The sequence below is a fragment of the Myotis nattereri genome (genome assembly GCF_964212035.1).
Source record: "Myotis nattereri genome assembly, chromosome: 2".
NCBI classification, from domain to species: domain Eukaryota; kingdom Metazoa; phylum Chordata; class Mammalia; order Chiroptera; family Vespertilionidae; genus Myotis; species Myotis nattereri.
The window spans coordinates 115,872,319-115,896,077 of NC_138076.1; the positions used below are offsets into that span (position 1 = coordinate 115,872,319).

A 23,759-nucleotide genomic window follows, 5' to 3' on the forward strand; every position below is an offset into this window, starting at 1 on the left:
CAGCAGATTGTTATCTCTCCGGATTCAGGCTATAAAATGTCAGAAGCTCTTGATGCCAGACCACTGCTGTGTTTAGCTCACCTTCTGAACAGTGTCTCTGTGTCTGTATCCAGTGTAAAGTACCATAATAAAGCTGTGGTTTAAAGAACAAAACTTTATACAAAGAAAAAAGCAAACTTCAGTCCTTTAACACAATTTCTCAATTTTTTTTTCTATTTAAAAAAGATTGCATAAATGTAAATGTATCTGACTAGCAGGAAACATCTTTTTTACAAAAGGCTCTGGTTGAATTCGGAGCAAAAAGTTCTATGAGCTCCTTCTGTTACTGTTTATCCAATCTTTACAGAAAGGATTTAAATCAAGTAATAGGGGAATTTGTATCTAACAAAATTCACTGATATTTCTTTTTGTGTGTTCTTTAAAACAAAACAAAAATCTCAATTGGAACTAACAGTGGGTGGCATATAGAGCTTGCATACAATACTCTTTCAAGAATTATGCGCTACATTGAACTGTGAAATTATTTATCTGGTCCATTACATTATTCAGGGCAACCCATCCCCAAAAGAGCAAATTCTGCAACCCTCACTGACAAAAATGCTGCCCAGCATTGTTTCCAAAAAATATCCTTGCAAATAGATTCCCTTAATAAGTATACAATGTGGCAAAAGTTCAAAGATCAGAAAAAAGTCTTAAGAAAATTAAAATTAGTGCATATACAAGTGGAAAAAAACCAAAGCTGGAACATCAGTCACCTAATGGTGCTCCTTAATCTAAAATAAATTCTTCACAGATTTGGCCCCAATGGCAGCCACAGCTCTAGGATGATTGAAACATTCTTCCTTTCAAGTAACAGTGTACCTGATTGAAATGCAAGCAGCTTTGCTCATCTTCTGTTTGTTTCCCAGACGTGAAATGAGATGATGAAAACAGTTCAGCTGTAGTGCAATTCGCTATAGGTTAAGCTCCTCAGCCATGTCCTGCGTGCTGTTAGCAAATACTACAACTGGCCATTGGCAGCTGCAATCAGTTCTTGAAAAGTGTTTTCAAAGCAGCGCTTTAAGTCACTGTAAGTCACCACAAGTACACTCTTCTCATCTCTGGAAGTGAGGCTTATTTTTTCTGGCACACCAGCATCTAACTGAAACAGATACATTAAAAAATATGAAGTTCATACCACACAGAAGATTATCTACCTTATCTACTTTAGGACAACACTTGGCAATGATGATAAACATTTAAAATTGTTACATTTGCTTCTGGATATACATAAATATTTCATACCACCAATCAGTAGGTACACACTTTTAACTCAGACGCTTTTCACACAAATGCTGCCCTATTTCTCCCTATCTTTAATGCTTTTTCTAATTGCTTGTATTATATAGTATAACTTAATTATTCCCTCAATATCTCCCAACTTTTTTGTATCACAATTACAGTACAATGAACATTTTCATCTAAACTTTTTCTTCTGTAGAATTACTTCCTTAGGAGACTTAAAAGTACACTGAATCAGAAAGTATGAGTAATTTTATAGCCTATCACATACAGCCAAATTGCTTTCCACAGGACTTCAGGCACCATAGCCTTATAAGTTGTACCAATTTAGCAGCAACTTCATATCAAATGAGTGCCTTGCTGTTTTAATTTACAATGTTATTAACATTACCAAATGCTTTCATATATTCACTTTTGTTATTTCCACCGTGTGAATGCCAGTTTAGTCTTTATCCACTGATCTATAAGGATACAACATAGTATTTTAATGAGGTATCTATAAAGTATAAATACTAATCCTTAGTCCATCAAAACAACTCATCTTGTCTTCACTTTATTTTTGTTAGTTTTTAATGTCCATTTTTTCCTTCTTTTTTTCATTAATTAATTCATTAAAAAACATTTAAAACTAATTCTGAAGACTCAAATTTAGAAATAACTTTAGCAGTTAATTTCAGTCATTTCCACCAAAATAAGCTATGTTAAATTTTAATATCATCAATATGGCCATCCCTCCTTTTCAATTTATTACTCTCTTTTCCAAATTTAGAAAATTGTTACATTTCAGATTTGGGATAGATTTTATTTACTATTAGTTATTTTATGAAATGAAATTTCTTCAAATTTTCAATTATCTCCGCCTTATTCTATCAAATCTACTTGTCAGTGTTTATACCTGTTCTACAGTTTTAGTTATGGTACTTTGATACTACGGATAGTATCTTCTAAAATCTAATAGACTTATTCTTCTCTCATTGCTCAAGAAAAACATTTTCCCCTTAAGGGAAAAGGGCAAATGAATATATAAATCATATTGGATTAGTTTAATGGTACATCATACAGTTTTATTCTGTCTTAATGTAAGTTATTGACAATACTCAAGAGTTTTAAGGAAATTCAAACAAGACAAAGTGGTGCTTAAAAACAGATATTTTTCCTGGAGGGTTAACAATGTATGTCAACAGTTCTAAATGATGTGACAGAGCCGGTATTTTCTTCCCTAGTGCTTGTCATTTAGGGACAGTTGAGACCAGGACACAGCAAGTGTTTTCTATAAAGGGCCATTAGTAAATGCTTTAAATTTCAGGGCTACATACAACGTCTGTCACATATCCCTTCTTGACTTTGTTTTTTTAAAACAATCTTTTAAAAATATAAAAACTATTCTTAGCTCGAAGGCTATACAAAAAATGTCTGTAGAATGAATCTGGCCTACAGGGCACAGTTTGCCAACTGATTTAGATATAAAGCTATACAAAGACTAGGATTTGCTTCTGGAAACCCATTCTAAGCTCTGTAATTCTAAGTAATCCATAAGGGAAATGCATTCCTTCCTTCCTCTGTAAATGGTCGGTCTCTTATTAGCCCTTTCAAAAACACAAAGTTCACCTCTCAAGTAAATTTATGATATATCTTCCACCTAATTTTCCATTTATAATGGCTGGGCCTACTGACATTACTAATATTGTGCTTTTATGATTATAATACCCATAGTTAACAGTAAATGGACTCATAACATGCAGGACATTCAACTTGACTCAGAATGACTTAGAAGAAAGGAATTCAACTTTATAAAAATACTTAATCACAGAATTATTTTGCTGTTTTTCCACTCGTTTTATTTGATATAACAAAATAACATACAAATAAAATATAGTATAATGGGGTTGGGAAGGCAGTCATTTTGTGACATTTACCACAATAAAAAGACCCACAATGAACATTTTGGTGTTTAAAAAATCCTATTCTAAAAATTAAGCACAGCCCTGGCTGGATTGGCACAATTGGTTGGAGCAGCCGTAGGCAAACTATGGCCCGCGGGCCGGATCCGGCCCGTTTGAAATGAATAAAACTAAAAAAAAAAAAGACCGTATCCTTTTATGTAATGATGTTTACTTTGAATTTATATTAGTTCACACAAACACTCCATCCATGCTTTTGTTCCGGCCCGCCGGTCCAGTTTAAGAACCCATTGTGGCCCTCAATCAAAAAGTTTGCCCACCCCTGGGTTGGAGCATCGTCCCATACATAAAAGGTCCGGAGTTTGATTCCCAGTCAGGGCACATACCTAGGTTGTATGTTTGATCCCTGGGGTGCATACAGGAGACAACCAGTGGGTGTTTCTCTCCCACATCAATGTTTCTCTCTCCCTTACCCTCTCTCACTAAAAAACAATAAAAACATGTATATCCTCAGGTGAGGATTTTTAAAAATTAAGATATCAAAAAATTAGTAATAAAATATCTTGTAGACTATAGACTACATCTTAATTTCTTGAGTCTCTTAGTATTTGTAGAAAATACAACTCTACAAACTGCAGATAGCATTTATGTCTTAAAAATCCAGATACAAATTACCTTGTTAAGACAAGAAATGATATGACTGAGGTCAATCCAAGGAGCACCTGCTTCTGTCACCTGATGAAAAAGATGATCCCTAAAGAGTTTCAACAGATAACGGTCTCCGGTCTCTGACCAGGTAGGATCCTTCTGAAACCTGAAGAAGGTAATATTTTACCTCAGTAATTCATACTATATGCCACATGGCCATATGTTTATTTTTCTGACTCAAAACTAGCTTTATTTTATTTTCTCCAAAAGTTATTTATTACCTCCAAAAGTTATAGGGAAGCTAAACATTTATTTTTCATATTTTATGCTCATATTGCCCAGGTTCTTTATTTTTAAAATAATTTCATTTAACATGCAAGTATATGAATATTAGTTTCCAATTCTCAAGGGCAATCACCCCTTATACATCCCTATTTTAGAATAACTTTCTTATTTAAACCCCTATCATTAGATAAAATGGGGAAGAAGGAAATGTCTTTAGATATCTTTAGAAATAGGTTAAAGAGATTATCCTTTCCCCCCTCCCACCCTCAGATTACAGAGAAGAGAGAGATGGTCAGGTATGTTTTTACTGGTGAGCATAAAATAGAAACCTGTTTAGGAAACAAAAAGGGGGTAGATTTTGGTTTCCTACTCTCAAGTGATGATATGATGAAACTGTGCTGTGCCCTATGTTCATAGCAGCACAATTCACCATAGCTAAGATTTGGAAACAGCCTAAGTGCCCATCATCAGATGAGTGGATTAAAAAACGGTGGTACATCTACATAATGGTATACTACGCTGCTGTAAAAAAGAAGGAAATCAGAGGGAAGGCAAGGGGGGGGGGAGGGGAGGTAGAGATCAATCAAAGGACTTGTATGCATGCATATGAGCATAACCAATGGACACAGACACTAGGGAGGGGAGGGGGGGAGGGCATGTGCTGGGGGAGGGGCTGAAGGGGGAGTGGCCAGGGAGAGGCCAATGGGGGACAAAGAAGACATATGCAATATTTTAATCAATAAAAAATTTTAAAAAAAGAAAGTGTTCTGTGAAGAACTGGAGAACAGACCAGATTACCAGTTAGTTTTCAGCAGCCTTTGGAACTATGGTCCAGTAAGGAAAACAAACATACAAATAACCAAAAAAAGTTGTAACTGCATATTTAAATAATGCAATTAAGAAAAAGAGATATAGTACAGAACAGAAACATGAATTCCTCTGTAAGATAAGAATAGCTTTCCACAGGAAGCAGTGGATGCTGTTCCCAGAGGAAGGATGCTCCTTAATCAAAGACATCAATATTTGCAAAGGATCATTTAAGAAACATAAGAAAGGTCAGTGTGGCTGGATTGGGTTGGATGAGAAAAGACTAGAAAGATAAAAAGGAGTACAAAGGGAGGGTTCGAGAGTAAGGACAAGGGGGAGAAAGAAAACACTAGGACAATGAGTGAGAGAGAAAAGAGAGAGGAGGAGAAAATTAAAAGCAAAAAAGGCAGATCTGAAGCAAAGATAAGAGGGGAGCGGTCAGATTATGCAGCGTTAGGTCATGTTAAAACATTAGTCTAAAAAAAAAACATTAATCTGCATTCTAAGAACAAGGTGGGGGGCACTACATGGTTAAACACAATTATATGTGTGCTTTACAAAGATCATTCCAGGGACTTCCAATTAAAATTGATTAAACACACCCATTTATCTGTTTCCTTTCAAACCCCCACCAAATCTGTAATAAATGTCTTTAAAAGGGTGTAAACACACAAGAACAAAGGGATCAGGAGCAACAGTAGCAGATACACACACATATCACAGAAATTTGGAAGGTAGAAAGCAGAAGGTAAGTGGTATGACTTAGCAGAACTGAGCTATAATGCTATAGGGAGCACAAAAAGAGATCATCACAAGAAGCCAGTCATAACAGTGAGGCTCAGGGGCTGACGTTATTCGGTACTGCTTAAAGATCCCGGTGTGAACTGAGGCTGGAAACAACAGAGTAATAAAAGGTTCCATAAACAGCAAACAGTAAACCCATCTCTCAACCAGGAATCTTCCTAAAAAGGGTGCAGAGAGCATCTCCAGCCTCCAGTATAACAGGCAAAGCAGGAAATCAGGAACTGAGGAGTGATGGGTGAGACAATTTAATCAACACTTTCTCTTTCTCCCTCCTTGCCTTCCCAAACCTTGGCTATGGGGTTTATACTACAGAGAGAAGGTTGGAAGATTCTTTTCTGGATATGATGACCTGCCCAATAGAAATATGGACATTTGGAAGCCTACCAAAAAACCCCCACAAAAGTCATACCTAACAGTATCACACATTCTGCTTTGTCACAATTTCTGCCTCCATAAGGAGCTTCCCCATTAGTTTTTTAGGACCTCATTTTATTTATTTACTAGCGGTGCAGTGCACAAAATTCGTGCACTGGGGGTGGGGGGGGGGGGTCCCCCCTCAGCCCAGATTGCAAGAGGGCACAGGCCGGGCCAAGGGACCCCACCATGCACAACTGGGGCGGGGGAGGGATGCAGGAGGTTAGCCAGCCAGGAAGGGACTGCAGGAGGACTCCAGGGCATGTCCAACCCGTTTCACTCAGTACTGATCAGCCAGACCCCAGCAGCAAGCTAACCTACTGGTCAGAGCGTCTGCCCCCTGGTGGTCAGTGCACATCATAGCAACTGGTTGACTAGTTGACTGTCTGCTCCCAGGTGATCAGTGCATGTCATAGCGAGCGGTTGAGTAGCCTTAGCATTTATTAGCATATTATGCTTTGATTGGTTGAATGGACGACCGGACACTTCGCATATTGGGCTTTTATTATATCGGATTTGTTTGTTTGTTTGTTTATTTATATGATTTTAGAGAGGGAGAGAGAGAAACATCAATAAGAAACACTGATCAGCTGCCTCTTGCATGCCCCCTACTGGGGATTGAGCCCACAACTCAGGCATGTGCTCCCATCAGGAATTGAACCAGCAACCTCTCAGTGCATGGGACAATGCTTCACCAACTGAGCCACACCAGCCAGGGCTAGATTATAAATGGACAGACAAGCATCAAAAATGCTTTGGAGAATAAAACAAAGCAAAGCAAATTCTTTCCTATGAGATATTGCAGGAAACAAAAAAAACTTAAAACCAAAAATTTCTAATTGACAGCCTCAGAGAAACCAAAATTAAATGCTGTAAAAGAGAAACAGAGTGCTAAAAGTTCTTGAAAATTAAAAATGATAGCAGAAATTTAAAAATTGAAAGAAAAACTAGGAAAACATTTCATTTTAGACAAAATAACGAGATAATTGCCTAGAAAGAACAAAAAGATATGATACAGTAAATAGAAGACAATATTAGAAAATCAGTTGCAAAGTCTAACATCTGAACAATGGGAATTCCAGAAAGAGATAAGACATTATCAAAGAAACAAAGACTACAAGTAAAGAACATAAGTTTCCAAGATGAAAAGGGCTCATGTGTTGATTCAGCAGAATGAATTAAACACTCACACCAAGACACATCAGTATGAATTTCTGAACATCAGTGATAAAGACCCTAAAGCATGGTGGGGAAGGGAAGGATTTGGAAAGAAAATGGCTTTAAATCTGTCTAGAAGTTAAAAAGACTATGGAGCAATGCCTCAAATTCTGAATGAGATAATCACTCCTATAACTCAGCTATATACTACTAGAGGTACTAGTTAATACAAATCACTCAAGAGGAAGTCAAAGTATATAAACTAAAAAGGAGGAAATATAACTAACAATACTTGAATATTTGACCATATATCAGAAAACCCAAGAGAATCTACTGAAAAACTGTAAGACAATAGGGCATAAAATTGATAGAAATCTACTATTTTCATGTATATTTGGTAACAAGCAGTCCAGAAGACAAAATCTGGGGAAAACTCCCAATTATAATAACAATAAGAAAAAAATACCTAAGGATAAACTTCTGGTGATATAACTATATAAAGAAGTAAAAAAAAATTCAATGACATGCCATTATCTTGGTTAAGAGAACTTGTCATCTAAAAAACAAATAGTCCTTAAGTTTATTAATAAACCTAATATGTTATCTTCTCAATAAAAATACCATCAGGTTTATTGATTTGTGTGTTTTTTTTTTTTCTAAAACAAGCTAATTATAGAATTTATACAAATTACTAAATGGTGTTAGGAAAACAATAAAACAACACAAAATAAAATGGACATAAGAAAGAACTAACACTATTAGGTTTTAAAATGTCAATCATTAAAACACTGTAAAAGATGCTGCCTTAAACTAGTGGGGAAAAGCTAGACTAGTCAATAAATAGTTTTTGGACCACTGGGTAGTCTTCTGGGATTCATACTTTACATCCTATAGAAATCCCAAATATATAAATAATTTAATATTAAAAAAAAGAAACTAAATATTCTAGAAGAAACCATGAAATAATTCCTTCATAATCTTACAATGGAAAAGATCTGCCTAACTATGACTCAAAATCTAAAGGCATAAAGCAAGTTTCATCAATTAGACTACATATATAAATGCCTGCATGGGAAAAATTAAGCAGTCAAAATAAAAATAAAATAAAATAAAAACCACAGGGGAAATCTCTCTCAATCCTATATGTCACAGAAACCAGACAATCCAATTAAAAATAATAATGAGCAAAGGACAGAAAAGAACAAAAATGATCAAAAACATAAGATTGGCAATATGCTCATTAAGAATAAATAAATAAATAAATAAAACAAATAAATAAAACAAACAAACAAATAAATAAATAAGGGAAATAAGCCAATCCGAGAAAGTCAAGTATTACATGATCTTATTCATATGTGGAATCTAGTGAACAAAATAAACTGATGAACAAAATAGATCCAGAGACAGAGAAGCATGGAACAGAATGCAGTATCTGAGAGAAGGTGGGGGAGGGTCGGTGGGTGGGAAGCTATCAAAGAACTTGTATGTACATATGCATAACCCATGGACACAGACAACAGGGTGGTGAAGGCGTGGAGCAAGGGGCAGGGGCAGGCTAGAAAGAGTCAATGGGGGCGGGGAAAGGGAGACATATGTAATACTTTCAACAATAAAATTTTTTTTAAAAAAGAATAAAATGCAAACTAAAACTGCATTTATCAAGTTGACAAAAATCCAAAAAGTTTGAAAAAAGTGTTGTTAGTGAAAGACTCCCGTGCATTGTAGACCTTCTGTAATAGCTATCAAATTACAGGGACATTCCCACTGACCTATCCCAACTGGACCTCTATTTATGCACACACAAAATTAAGTGAGTCCCTACAACATTGTTAATACTGGCAAAAAAGACTGAAAACAATCCAAATACTCATCAATAATAACTAGAGAAATAGTACATCCATAGGATGAACTATTATTAAATGGACATAAATTATGAGGAAGCATAGCATATTTGGTTAAGAGCACAGACTGTGAAACCATACTGCCTGGATTTAAATCAGGCTCATATACTTATTTTGTGGTCTTGGACAAGGTATTTACCTCTCTATGTCTCAATTCTCAGTTGAATGGGGCACTAACAACATCTGCATCACAGGGTTGTTATGAGGATTATGTTGTCATATTTGTAAACCATTGACAATAATGTTTAGAATACACTAAACATATCTGAACAAAATGATTTCCAAAAACACTGTTACGAGAAAATAAGCCATATGCAAAAAAAGCAATTGTGTGGTTTATAATTTGTATAATAATAAAAGCATAATATGCTAATTAGACAAGATGGCCAAATGACCTTCCAGACGACATTCCAGAAGAAGCCGGGGCTGCGGCCTGCGAGGGCCGAGGCAAACCACCAAGGCAAGCTGCCGCGGCTGCGAGGGCCAAGCCCCTTGCCCAAATTTCGTGCACTGAGCCTCTAGTTTAAAAATAAAGAGATAAGTGCCAGAAGAAACATAGAGTTCCTAAAATATGGTTCAAAATAGTCATGTTGTCTTTATTTAGAAAAAAATTAGCAAAAACACTGAGTCTTTTAACCTTGAAGAAATATAAGTAAACTTGAATTCTGTGGTCAAAAAATCCCTCAAGTGAAGACATTTATCTATTTCTATGAACAAAGGTGACATTCCTGAACTGTAACTTACACTGTAGTCACAATAGCTGTGATACTGCCTTAGCTGTCTTTGACAGTTAAGCAGTTCAAACATCAATTCTGCTTCTTTCTTGAACATATGATTAACTTACAAATGAGGCAGAACTAAATGACAAATAATGTAAGACGGTGATAGCACTGATATGAAAAAGAAGGTAAGAGACATGCAACAATTAGAGATTTCTGAAATCTCTAACCTAACCTGAATTGACCAAGCTTCAAAACGGAGACAGGGTTAAGGCAGTACTGATCACCATCAACTGTCCACTTATGTGCAAACCGCACTGGAGATCTAACACAGAATATTTTCTTTATGTATGTATGTATGTGAAATTCTTAAGGACAACCATGCCTAGGCTGTAGTTTAAAAACAACACCCTAATTAATGATTAACAATAGGCTTAAGGTCACTTCACATGAGAATTTTTCCCTTTTCCAAATAAAACCAGTTAAGGCTAAGGTATGCCCAATCTTTATTATGCAAAACCATGCCCTTGATTGAAACCGTGTTATAAAATACTGTAAATCCTTACTCCGGCCTCTCATTGATTGTTCCCAATTTTGCTAGAAGCCTAAACAGTCTTCCATTTTGAACCTCCTATAAAACATTTTAAAAAGAGACAGAATATTAATATTCCAGCTAACTGAATATAAAAGCAAAAGTTTACAAAAATTGGCATCCCGCACCATTACCTTTAACCAACAAATCCTAATATTCCAACCTTCTGGTTATACTTTTAAATACAATGTGCCCATGCCATTCAATAGTAATACTCAAAATTATACTGCTGGTCATTTTTAAAAGTTTTGTTAAAATAATTCACGTGAAAAAAAAAATCAAGATTTTTTGTCAAATGAATGTAGTAAGGCCATGAACAAAAAGAAGAAAAAAAATGCCACATAGGAAATTAAAATACTAATCATTAAGTTTGGGCAAAAATATGTGCAATCTTAGCCAACTATGCATTATATTCTGCACAATAATTAGTATGCTTTTTATTGATTTATATAGAGATGCAAGCCTGTATACAGGCTCTTAAATGCACTCTTTACCTTTGCAAGGTCCTCCTCTATGACATCATTTCTCATTTGAGCAGCATCCAACTGAGTATAAAATCGAGCACCGATCATGGGCATGATGTCATTAACACTTCGCATCCTGTTCTGATCAGTCAACAGATACCTACCCAACATACAGAAGAATTATTTGAATGCCAAACATGCAATTTGAAAAACAACATGACCCACAAGCGTGTAGCTACCATTGCTGCTATCATATCAGTGCGCACAAATTTGAAAACATTTTTTCATGCAAGTCAAGTTCACTTTTCTCTGGAAAATCTTAAGAGCCAGTGGAGAAAACTGTAAACGTGTCTCTTTCTCTGCATTTTTAATTTTTATTATGAAAATGAGAAAGGAAAATTGAATAGAGTTATACTTACCATTTCCATTCTCAAAACCTTCTTTATAATAGTGAGAGATGAAAAGATTGCTACACATTTTTTTGGAGAGGTGAAATAGGGGTTGGCTGTAAGGGTTCCTCAACAATAATTTCTGAAACTAAACCTGGGTCTTCAATTTTGATAAATCAAACGAGCCTCAGCTTTTTAGGAAGCTGTCCTCTGCTCTGCAACTTCATTTACCAGCTGTCATGGTATATTTATTTCTGAGAAATCTTCATGCACTAATACACATCAGAAGAGACCAATTAAATTTCTTCTATTGTTACAACTAAGGCAGAAAAAAATCTGTTTCAAAGGGCCACCTTCTAGAACTCAATAATTAATCACCTATTATTGCTCATTCTGATAGGTAAGCCATTTCCTAACCCTTCTCATTAAAGAAGCCTCCACTCATTCACTCTCTGCTTAAACTTGTCTTATTTTCTTCATAGGGTTTATCATTATCTGCAAACATCTTACTTGTTCACATGTTTATTAACTCCTCCCCATTAAGGTGGAAGCTCCAGAAGATGAAAATTTTATGCATCTGTTCAAAGCATCTTTAGCATCTGGCATATAGCAGGCATTCTTTTGTTGAATAAATGAATGGTTACATTCATGTGGATAATCAAATATCTTACCTATTCATCTCGTAATTACTGACATATTTACATCTAACTACTCATTTTACAAGCTATATGACTTTGGCAAGTTACTTTACCTCTCTATGTCTCAGCTTTGCCACCTTTAAAATGGAGCTAATAATGGTACCTAACTCCTAGCGTTTTGGAAAGAATTAAGAGACTTAATTCATATCAATCAGTTTGAAAGTGCCTGATACATGGCTTACTGCTCTATAAATTTTAGTTACTGATTAATATTAAAGTATGACTTTTGCTGATTCATTTTTTAAGGAAAATTTCAAAATTTACATGAGTAGAGAAAATTACTAAATCTCCATGTACCCATCACCCAGTTTCAAAAACTGTTAATGTACGGCCAACTCTGTTACATTTATATTCGTTACTCTCTCTTTTTTAAGAGGAAACTTTGGAGATTATAACTTGAGATTAGAGACATCCTCGGTGCTGCACACTAAGGCCAGGAATCACAGTTGTGATCACATATGAAGCAAATATTTTCACTTAAAAGAGAAATCATCTTATTTGATTATTAACAGGAAACAGGTATCACTGGCTCTGTCACAAAGACACTTATGCCAATGTAACAAAGCACAGGTGAGCAGCCCCACCCTCCATCCCTCAATTCCATACCCCAAGGCCAGTCCAAAAACAAATGGGATCATCCAGGGCTACAAGAAAAATTAGAAGAAAGAGCTGGAAGCTAAAGAGAGACTGAAAAGGATCTATAAGCTCTAACTGCTTCTAGAACATAATAGGATAAACTGCAATAGAGACTTCCTATTCCTAGCATGTGTTCTCTAGAATAACTTATAATAAGGGTTGTCTGGAATTTCCAAATGTTAGAGGTATCTGGGACAGGGAGCAGTCCTTCTGTGATGACAGTAGTCCACAGTGGGTTTTTCTTACACCAAATTTATTTCAAACCGGCACACAAGGATTCCTTGGAGTTTGAAGATACTGGAGAAGCATAGAGACCTTTACATATATGTTTTCTGGAATGGATGTTATGGCCATAGAGTATATAACTGAATCATACCTGAGGTTTATTTATGAAAGCTTTCACAAAGATAACGACCACTCTCTAGAGCAGTAGTCAGCAACCGGTGGTCCTCGGACCACTGGTGGTCCGTGAGGTCCAAAAGGTTGGCGACCGCTGCTCTAGAGCAGCACTAATAGAACTGAGATGATGGAAATCTTCTATGTCTACACTATCCAATATTAGCCAGGAGCTACAAATGACTTTTGAGCTCTTGAAAATTGGCTAGTGAAACTGAAGAACTAAATTTTATTTAATTTTAACAAGCTTAAACTTAAAAGGTCATATGTAGCTAGTAGATACCAATGCAGCCTTAGAGGGTACCCTTTGGCAAAATGTTTAAAACATCAGTAATTGATTTAAACACACTGGTTTATAAATTTATTCCAAGAAATATATACTTAGCAATAAAAATAAATTACAAGTTGCTTAATTGTGTTTTGCCTGATTTTAAATAGCAGTCAGTAAAATAAACAGAATCACTATTAAAAGGCCCTTATGAAACAGCTGTCTTATCTCATGTGACCATTATACATGTTCAATTGTATATTAAAACTTACAAAATCAGATTCTTCAGGTCAGAAGAGTAGTTGATTGTCACCAGTTCCATGGCTTTCTGTACATTCTCTCGCTGAATTCCTGCCAAAGAGTTGCAAGCCAAAGCCAACACAACTTTTCCTAATGATATCAGATCTGCTTGCTGACATGGAAGAATAAATATATCTTTTAATTTTTCTTTTAAAAGTACAAATTTAATACACTCACTATTGCCTGCATGGAAAAAGTACTTATACAAAAGAAGCTGCAGAGGGGTCTCAAATATTAATGATCATCAGAATGAGATGGGAGCTTATCAAAAAGAATTTCTGAGCCTCTCCACCAGAGATTCTCATTCAATAGGACTGAAAAGAGGTCCAATAGTTTTAAAGCATCCATGTAATTCTGATGAATGTAGTTCTAGATCTACACTGTAAAAAACATTACTCTAAAAATTTCACATGCCAACTACAGAACTACTGCCTTAAATTTTTAAAAAATTACTTAAATAGAGCTGATACTCTTACTATTGTAAGAAATTTAAGGCTGGTTATTATACACTTGCTTTACTCTGATCATTGCAATTTATGATATGCACTTTCTCATTTTCCATGATGCCTAAAACATAGTGTGTACTTGAAAATTTACTTGAAGAAAACTTAGTCCATTATTCCAAACACAACATCAGCCATTACCTAATTTTTCATGTACGTTCTTTAGGACACTGAAAATACTGCCAACCCAATGATATCCCATCTGTTGATGTTCTAAACAGACAATTATATTCCCACCGTAAAAGATCTTTGAGCTCCCTAACCACCTACTTTCCCACAGGTTTGTTTTTTTTTTTGTTTTTTTTTCAAATTTACCAGTCTGAGGCCTTTCTTCTGAAAGGATTTTCAAAAAACAGCTAGATGAATTGAGGTGAGCTCTCCGTTACCTATTATTACTCCAGGAAACAAAATGGTCACCTCAAGAAGCTCTGCTTGGCAGGTAACTATTAATAAGCACATGCCTGAGAGAATGGAGCAGCTCAGAGTTAAGTGAAATTATCTAAAGTAATTTCTACAGAAAACTTCTATAAATCTTCAAAATCTGAGATCTCATCTGAATTATTAGCTATATGTTCATTTGCTGAATATTGGTTTAGTATAAGGAGTTTTCAAACTTAGCTATAAGTTAACATCATCTGAGGAGCTTAAAAAACAAACAAAAAAATCACCCAGTGGCCATCCCCTCATCTCAGTTCTGATGTCATTAGTCTGGGGTAAGATCTAGACATTGGTATTTTTCAATGCTTCTACAAGAGATTCTGATATGCAGCCAGGGTTGAAACCTACTGGTTTTGTGGAATGTTTATAATGGTATATTTGTGACATCAGGGGAGTATTTCAAGGCAATCACTAATGAAACTTTAACACTATATAACTATCCTTAGCAACATTCTACCCAAATAATAAAGTATAAGAGGAAGTTAAACTCCATTACTAAAATAACATGAAAAAGTTCAAATTTAAAAATTTATCCCAAACTAGCATTTATGAATCTGACACTGTGAACATAAGATCCCTTAATCTGTGGAAAAACTGATTAGAAAAACAAGCTACTTTGAATCTGTAAGAACAAGAGATACCAAGAATGCATGCCAGAGAAACTGTTTGGAACTTCATTAGAGGTACAGAGTTAGGAGCCAGGGAAGAAGGGAAGGTGGAATGGGGAAAGAAAGGTCACTGCTGCCATCGTTTTCTTTCTTTCTCTGGAGGGCACTGCAGTGAACAAACTCAAGAAGGATTCCCCTCAGTCATTCTCAAGATCAAGTAAACATTCCAAATTACACTAAATGAAATCATAAATCAGTGCATGTAAATACTAACTGGAAATTTCTCTAAGTGTTGTAATCCATTGTCGTCAGCAAAGCACATTGAAGGTTATTTATCAAGTATGTGAGCAGCATGTACCAACACACAACCTTCCAACCCTTAAAACAGTAGAATTTTCAGGTTAGCTCCACTCTGAATTGATGCTGTAACTACACCTCCCACTTAGAACATCCCATTAATCCCTAACACAAGACAGGAAAACAAAAGTCCAAGAGAACTGAAGGACTGATGGGTTTAAAGAATAGTAGCATCTGGCTTAAGTACTTCCTACCACCATTCTAAAACTGACCAAAGGCAGGAGTATTCACTTTAGAAATAAAATGTACAAGTTACATAATCCAGATTAAATGAGAACTATTTTTTAAAATAAAAGACATTAATCAAGTCCTGCTTAATTAAGAAAATTAACATGATAAAAACTCTGTAACTCTCCTTTCCTTATTTCCCAGCTAAATAATTTTCCAGTTGTTATTTTGCTTCTTACCTCCATCTGGTTTTCCCCCCATTTGTTGAATTCTGGAGGTTTTTTCCCCCCAACTCATTTTCAGTTTCTTCCTGATTCTTGATTTCTTGATTTTTCTGATTCTATCTATGGCTCTACTTATGTCCATTTTACTGAAAGTCAGTCTCTATTCACGTGTCTGAAACAGACTATGAAAAATAGACTACAAGAAACAATGTACTCCTTTCTCATGTGCCCTCTTCGCTGTAAAAATCACAATCCCCTTTTTGGAACTATTTTTAATTCTCTCCATTACCTTACTAAAAGCTATATGAAAAATCTTCCACACATATATACCAACCCCCCCAAAAATAAAGAAAACCTGATATATCCTTTACTGCTGAAGATAAAGGGATGGTGACAATAGGTTGAAAGCAGCCTGAGTTTATGAATTAAGGCAGTTGTTAATTTATCAATCAATTGCCCCAAATGCTTACTTAAAAGTTATTTGTAACTCTGGGATTACTTTTCTTATGAAGAATTGTTTTTCAAGGTTAACTTCACAACTTGCAACATAACTGAAGTAGTGTACATTTGCAAAGAAAAAAATGGGAAATAATATTGTTGTGACACTAACGGGGGAAAAAATATCAACCTTAATACTAGTAATTAAAATAAAAAGAAACTCTTCAGACTAGAGAAGAACAAGGAAAAACTGTAAGGCTATTTTTTTTTAAAGGCTATTTTTTAAAATGTAGACATGAGGTTTCCAAATACTTGCAATAGAGACTGATGGCACTAGTTCTAAATTTATCTTCCAAAGTTTAATATTATTTTCCTGAATATACGAAAATCACTAGTATTTTTAATAGCCAATAATCAGTCACTTTTAGGAGCACAACAAATTATAAAGAACAATTTTCAGAGCCAATTAGTTAGTCAATAAATATAAGACAGAAGATAAGGGAAGTAGGTAAGAAACAACCATTCTAGATTTAAAAAATAAAAAAAGAGGGAGCAAATCTCTTAGGCAGAAAGGAAGCTGCTGCCATTGAAAAGTAGCCACACAGTGGCCACTAAGTGGTGTGACCAACCAGGAGAGGTTGGTGACTATTGAGGTTAGGTGGGCACAAGTAGAGCAGAAGACATGAAAAGTCTGCATACAACTAACTGAATGTGATGAGGAGCTCCAACTCTTTGGGACTGCGCTGCCTGTGGTAAGAGAAGGCCATGCATGAATTGGAATACTAAGCACTACATAGACTCTACTTCTCAGTCTGTTCTTTCCTTTTTGTTCTGAAATTTTGTCTTATGATAAAGTGAACTGAAACCTTTCAAGATTTAAACAAAAAATGTTGAAATGAGAAGGACAATGAGAAGATGAGGTATCCTTGTTTTTCCATGTAATAAGAAGATATTCTATCTCATATCAACTTCTGTAAGTTAATAAATGTTCATAAACACACAAAAATTTTACACAAAAAGAACATTGCCTTAAAATGACAGTTGAATAGCCTCCGAAAAATGTATTGTAATACAAACTGAATGATCTGAAACATACTTTAAATAGCCACGTCACTTGTACAAAGTAATCAGGCAAAAGCAGCTACATTTAACACTCCTTGCAGAGATAGGTTCATATTCTACACCTTAAGATTAATCAAGAAAAAAGAAATAAAAAGCTAAGTACATAATGGGACCTAAGTCCAACCTATTATTATGAAGTAATACCATAATCAAATTCTGATAATGTACAAGAAGTGATGGTATTTGACTAAGCAAAAGAAAAAAATTACTTAAAAAATGGCAATCAACACTATTTCTTTGAAAATATTTCTAAAATTTTCAGATTGTTAGTGGGACAATTATTCTAAAAGTAAAAAAAAAAAAAAAGTAAAATCTCCTTTAATGTAATTCATTCAACTGACCAATTAATCTGTTTTAATTCTGCTGAGGACAAATATCCTAATCACATAAATACATTTTCATTTGAACAGCTAGAGTCATTAATTCTGTATATTCCAACTTATAAGAGCTCTACACTAAATACATTAGTGATTAAGAAACCCATGTTCAAAGTTTGCATAAAAATCACCCAGAATAAATTAAAATCTACACTTAAAACGCTGAAATACTTTAAAATAAACAGAATTTGTCTTACACACACACACACACACACACACACACACACACACACACACACAAAACAAAGAACCAAGCCTGTAGGTATTCATGTTAATTCTTACTCACCTGGTATTGAGCCATTAATGCCAATGGATTATTATTCTGGCTGTTATCAAATGTTAAGACATCAAATACACCAACACAATTTACTCGCAACCTTTAAAGATCAGAGATTTAAAAAAAAATAATTAAAATGAGATTTTAAAAATTACATACTAGTGGAAATTTATCATTTCCTATAATATTTGGAAGAACCTCAGAATATTATCTACTCTAACCTTCTGTCCTACTCCCATATAGCCTCTACTAATCATCATTTTAGAGATGAGAAAATTAAGGCTCAAAGATATTAAGGTTATAAAAGTTAGTAACTAATAAAGCCAGGACTATAACTCATATCTTTGACTACCAGCCCAGTGTTCTTTCCACTGTACCAAGCTGCTTCGTTCATGTAAAGAGCACTACTTAGCTTCCTAACACTTCCTGAAGATATACTAGCCAATATTGGAAGCATCTTACATGTATTAATTCATTCAATCCTCTCAATCATCTTATGAGACAGGTACCTTAAAATGTAGAAAATGGTGAGGAGAGTACCCGTCTCATTAGGTTACTGAACACAATGAAGTTAAGGTACTTGATCAGGGTCATAAAGACAGCAACTAACAGAGCCAGGAAGCTAAGTCAACTGGTACTACATCTAGAGCTCTTCATACTACACTGCTCAAGCCAATTCTCAAATGAAACTCAAATGAAACTCTGCAGAAGTTAGGTCTGTCTACATAACTGTCAGTGGTTCTCAAAGCATATGACCCAATCAGTAGCAACAGCATCAACTAGGAACTTGTTGGAAATGCAAACTCTCAGGCCCTGCTCCATATTTACTGAATGAGAACTCTAGGTCCAAGTTTGAACCCAATAATATGTGATAAATAAACCCCCCCAGGCAATTCTGATTCAAGCTAAAATGTGAGAATCACAGTTGTACAAAGAAAAGTTGTGTTGATATTACTTATATATCCCCCCAACCCTAACCATACATACCTCCAAACCCTTACAAGATTCTTGGTTAATAACCAGGCTTTTTTTTTTTTTTTAAGAATTCAACTTTTTTTTTTTTTTAAATTACAAATGAACTCAAAAGTCACAGCAATTCTTCTGGATGGAATATATGAAAAGGTAAAATTAAAACAAATCATCATGCTTTGTTTAAAACCGGTCATAAGTTAAATGCACAATAAAGAAGCCAAAACTCAAAATGCTAGTACCTTGTTTTGCCAGTTATCAGAATCTTTGTTGGGTCCATAACTCGACATGCCAAACCTGCTGTGTGAATGGTACGCAGTGCAGAACTCAACTGGACAATATATGCCCAAATAAGAGATTCTGGCAATAATCCAGCATGCTGTCTGGGCAATGGTCCATCATGTTGACCTATAAAGCAAATAATAATTTCAAAAACTTAAGTAATCAACTAAAAGACTAAAACATTCAAACCAAAATTAACAGAAAATTCACTTATATTCATGGTATAATTTGTCAATTTATACATATGTATACATGTAAAATTTAAGTTTAGTCTATAATTAAGGGACAAACCCCGAATTTCCCAATTTGAGATTATCCTATATAATAAAAGGCTAATATGCAAACTGACTGAATGTCAGAACGACTGGTCGCTATGATGCACACTGACCACCAGGGGGCAGACGCTCAACGTAGGAGCTGCCCTCTGGTGGTCAGCGCGCTCCCACAGGGGGCGTGCCGCTCAGCAAGAGCGGGGCTCACGCCTGGCGAGCGCAGCTGTGGTGGCAGGAGCCTCTCCCACCTCTGCAGCAGCACTAAGGATGTCCAACTGCCGCAGGGAACGGGCCTAAGCCGTCAGTCAGACATCCCCTGAGGGCTCCCAGACTGAAAGAGGGCACAAGCCAGCCTGAGGGACCCCACCCCCGAGTGCACAAATGTCGTGCACTGGGCCTCTAGTACCTTTATTATTATTAGCAGCAGAGCTCTCACTGAACTGTTCTTTTCTGTGACCACTATAATTACTAAACAATAGACAAAAATTATTTTAAAAATATGTATTTAATTGTGAACCATATAAATATGAATCTGATTAAAAACAGAAACTGTAGATATTGTTATTTTACTTAAAATATAGATAATTCTACCTTATATTATTGTTCAGGCATGTGAGACCTGTTCATTCTGTGACTTAAGGAAAATAAAAGTCTCTACCATAATTTATGCTGAATGTTTTCTTATTCTCTTTATACTGCTCGGTCATTTCAGTTAGATATGATAACATCCAATTTATAAAGACACGAATATAAAACACTAAATGTCATTTATGTGTAAAGTTAAAACACAAAAATATCTGGTCTACCATAAAGAGTCATCATTTTGATTCTATCAATTCTTGTTTCCTGATATTATTTTCTGAGTCATTGTTAATTCTTGTATCAGTAGAAAAGGAGCCATATAAATTTAATTCAGATTTTGTAATTATAGTAGTGCTCCCTTTCTTGTAGTTTCATTTTCTGTGGTTTCCGTTAAGTAATGTTGACCACAGTTAGAAATTAAATTGCCCCAACAATCAACATCATCCGCTCCTGACATCCAGCCATCAACATTGTCATGGCTCAATGATACAGAATCTCCAGAAGCAGAGGATTCTCCTAATATATATTTATTATGATATAAAGGTCAATAGTTGCCTACATCACAATGCCTGTCATTCACCTCACTTTATCTCATCGCATAAGCATTTTATCATCTCACGTCATCATAAGAAGTACAACAATATATTTTGAAAGAGAGACAGACCACATTCACATAACTTTTATTATAGTATATTGTTATACATTGTTTTATTATTGGTTATTATTATTAATCTCTTACTGTGCCTAATTTAACATAGGTATGTAAAGGAGAAAACATCATACTGATACACAAACACACACATGGAACTTGGTACTATTCCCAGTTTCAGGCATCCGCACTGGGTCTTGGGATGTATTTCCTGCAGATAAAGGAGAACTACTGTGTTTCTTTTTTATTTTATGAAAGAAGGAAATATTTTTTTATAACTATTGATTTTTAGAGAGGGGGAGGGAGAGAGAGAGACAGAGAGAGAGCAACTTCAATGTGACAGAGAAACATCAATCAGTTGCTTCCCGCATGTGCCCTGACCAGAAATCAAACCCAAAACCTGGGTAAGTTCCCTTGATAGGGAATCAAACCATCAGGTAGCTCTAGCTGGTTTGGCTCAATGGATAGAGTGTCTGCCTGCGGACTAAAGGGTCCCGGGTTCAATTCCAGTCAAGGGAATATACCTTGGCTGCAGGCTCCTTTCCTAGCCCAAACCCTGGTAGGGGCTCATGCAGGAGACAACCAATTGATGAGTTTCCCTCACATCGATGGTTCTCTCTGTCTTTCCCTCTCTCTTCTACTTTCCCTGAAAATCAATGGAAAAATATCCTCAGGTGGGGATTAACAAAACACCAAATAACAGACATACCGACAAGGGCAAGGCTAATGTATTTCAGAGAATGTAACCTTATAAATCCAAGTGTTCATATGGTAGTAAACAAACCTTTTGTCAATCAGATTTAAAGACAGTTAAATGGTTTTAATTGTAGAGATACTAAATAGCAATTAGGTAGTTATGGCTTGCCATAAAATTTCTAGGAAAAGCAAATTTAAAATTCAAAAACTGCTATCCCTCAATTTAGACAGAACTAAAGATAATAAAATCTGGTCCGGAAGGCATGACTCAGTGGTTGAGCATCAATCTATGAACCTGGAGATAAGGGTTCAATTTCCTGGTCAGGGCACATGCCTGGGTTGCGCGCGCTTGATACCCAGTGTGGGGCAGGTAGGAGGCAGCCAATCAATCATTCTCTCTCATCATTGATGTTTCTCTCTCTCTCTCCCTTCCTCTCTGAAATCAATAAAAATATTAAAAAAAAAAAAAAGAATAAAATCTGGAAAAGTGTTAGATGACTCAGAATGTGGCTCTAGTGATAAATGCCAAGAAAATGTCAAAGACAATTATAAAGAATGTAAATAAAACTATTTAATATATGTGGTAATAAGGAAAAGGAATTATTTATAACAAACTAGAGGCCTGGTGCATGAATTCATGCACCAGTGGTGTCCCTCGGTCTGGCCTGTGGAATTGGGCCAAAACCAGCTACCCAACATCCCCCAAGGGGTCTCAGATTGCGTGAGGGTGCAGGCCAGGCCAAGGGACCAGTGCATGACTGGGGCCAGGGAGAGACACGGGAGGTTGGCCAGCTGGGGAAGGAACTGCAGGAGGGCTCCAGGGGTGTCTGGCTTGTTTCGCTCAGTCCTGATCAGCCAGACCCCAGCAACAAGCTAAACTACCAGAGTGTCTGCCCCCTTGTGGTCAGTGCACATCATAGCAACTGGTCGACCAGTCGACTGTCTGCCCCATGGTGATCAGTGCATGTCATAGCGAGTGGATGAGTGGCCTTAGCATATCATTAGCATATTACGCTTTAACTGGTTGACTGGATGACTGGACACTTAGCATATTAGGCTTTTTTTATATAGGATAAGTCCTTACTATGTACCAGATCCTGTCTAGTTATATATCCACATTTTCTCATTTTAAACCTCTAATCACAACTCCTATATGCTATGGTATTATTATTACCATTTTCTAAATTAGCACATTCTGTACAATATGCAATTTTTTGTGCTAATAAACTAAATAGTATAAGAAAACAATAGACTTTCAACTATGACTCTGCCACTGAGCCAACAGTCAGGCATCCATTAACCTGGTCCACACTGTTCACCTCAGCCTGGTGATTCCCTGAGACCCTGCCCACCCAAGCTGTTTGCAGTGGCTTTTCCATATGAATGGCCTGTCCTAGCTCAGGCTTCATACTTTCCTAAAAATCTCTCAAACAAGCAGCAGCTGTTTGCTCCATACCTCTTAATACGTACCCCCAGGCCCGGCACTAGTAGCAGCCTGCCTTAGGTCACAGCTTGACCACTCCTGAGTACCTCCAAACCCAACACAAATAGCAGCCATCTTCAGATTGCTCTATAGCTCATGCAGGATGGCCCCAGGCAGGGCACAGGCAGTAGCTGACTTTGCACCTCCCAGGAGGCCCAAGAGCCAGTACACCCAGTGGTCGGCCTTAGACCACGCCAGATTATAACCCTATCACATCCACAAGCAACATACTCAAGGGGTGGACTCTGAGCACTAAAGCCCCACTAAAGCAAGTCCTGCTCCATAGGGGTGTCTCCTACACAGCAACTCTTCCCCTGTAGTTGCAGCTGGTCCTCACAGCCGATTGGCCTTCCAGTGATGCCATCATAAATCAAGGCTCGACTACAACAGGACAGTGCAATCAGTTGCCTCCTGCATGTGCCCCAACAGCTCACATAGGGGTGCACCTAGAGTGCCCAGCTCAGGTACCTGGGAAGGCTGAGCCACTGGGACCTAAAGGACACCTACTATGCAAGGTCACTCTACCAATTCCAGGAGACAGCAGCTCTACCTAATACATAAAAACAAACCCAGGGAAGCTGTCAAAATGCAAGGAAACATATCACAAATAACAGAGGAAATTGCCAGAAAAAGAACTAAATGAAATGGAAGCA

General features: G+C 36.3%; 1 protein-coding gene across 3 annotated transcripts in view; it reads right to left on the reverse strand.

The window, feature by feature from the left end:
* Window positions 1–218: 218 nt before the first annotated feature.
* Window positions 219–23,759, reverse strand: part of PAN3 (poly(A) specific ribonuclease subunit PAN3) — a gene marked incomplete at its 5' end in the record, with an annotated part of 164,007 nt that continues 140,466 nt past the window's right edge. For all 3 annotated transcript variants that reach the window (XM_081083617.1, XM_081083618.1, XM_081083616.1), the window contains 7 exons: window positions 219–1,141; window positions 3,858–3,996; window positions 10,485–10,549; window positions 11,005–11,134; window positions 13,634–13,773; window positions 18,183–18,273; window positions 19,385–19,550. In XM_081083617.1, the coding sequence (XP_080939743.1) occupies window positions 1,001–1,141; window positions 3,858–3,996; window positions 10,485–10,549; window positions 11,005–11,134; window positions 13,634–13,773; window positions 18,183–18,273; window positions 19,385–19,550 (872 nt within the window). In that variant the 3' untranslated portion in view covers window positions 219–1,000. The remainder of the gene's footprint in view (window positions 1,142–3,857; window positions 3,997–10,484; window positions 10,550–11,004; window positions 11,135–13,633; window positions 13,774–18,182; window positions 18,274–19,384; window positions 19,551–23,759) is intronic.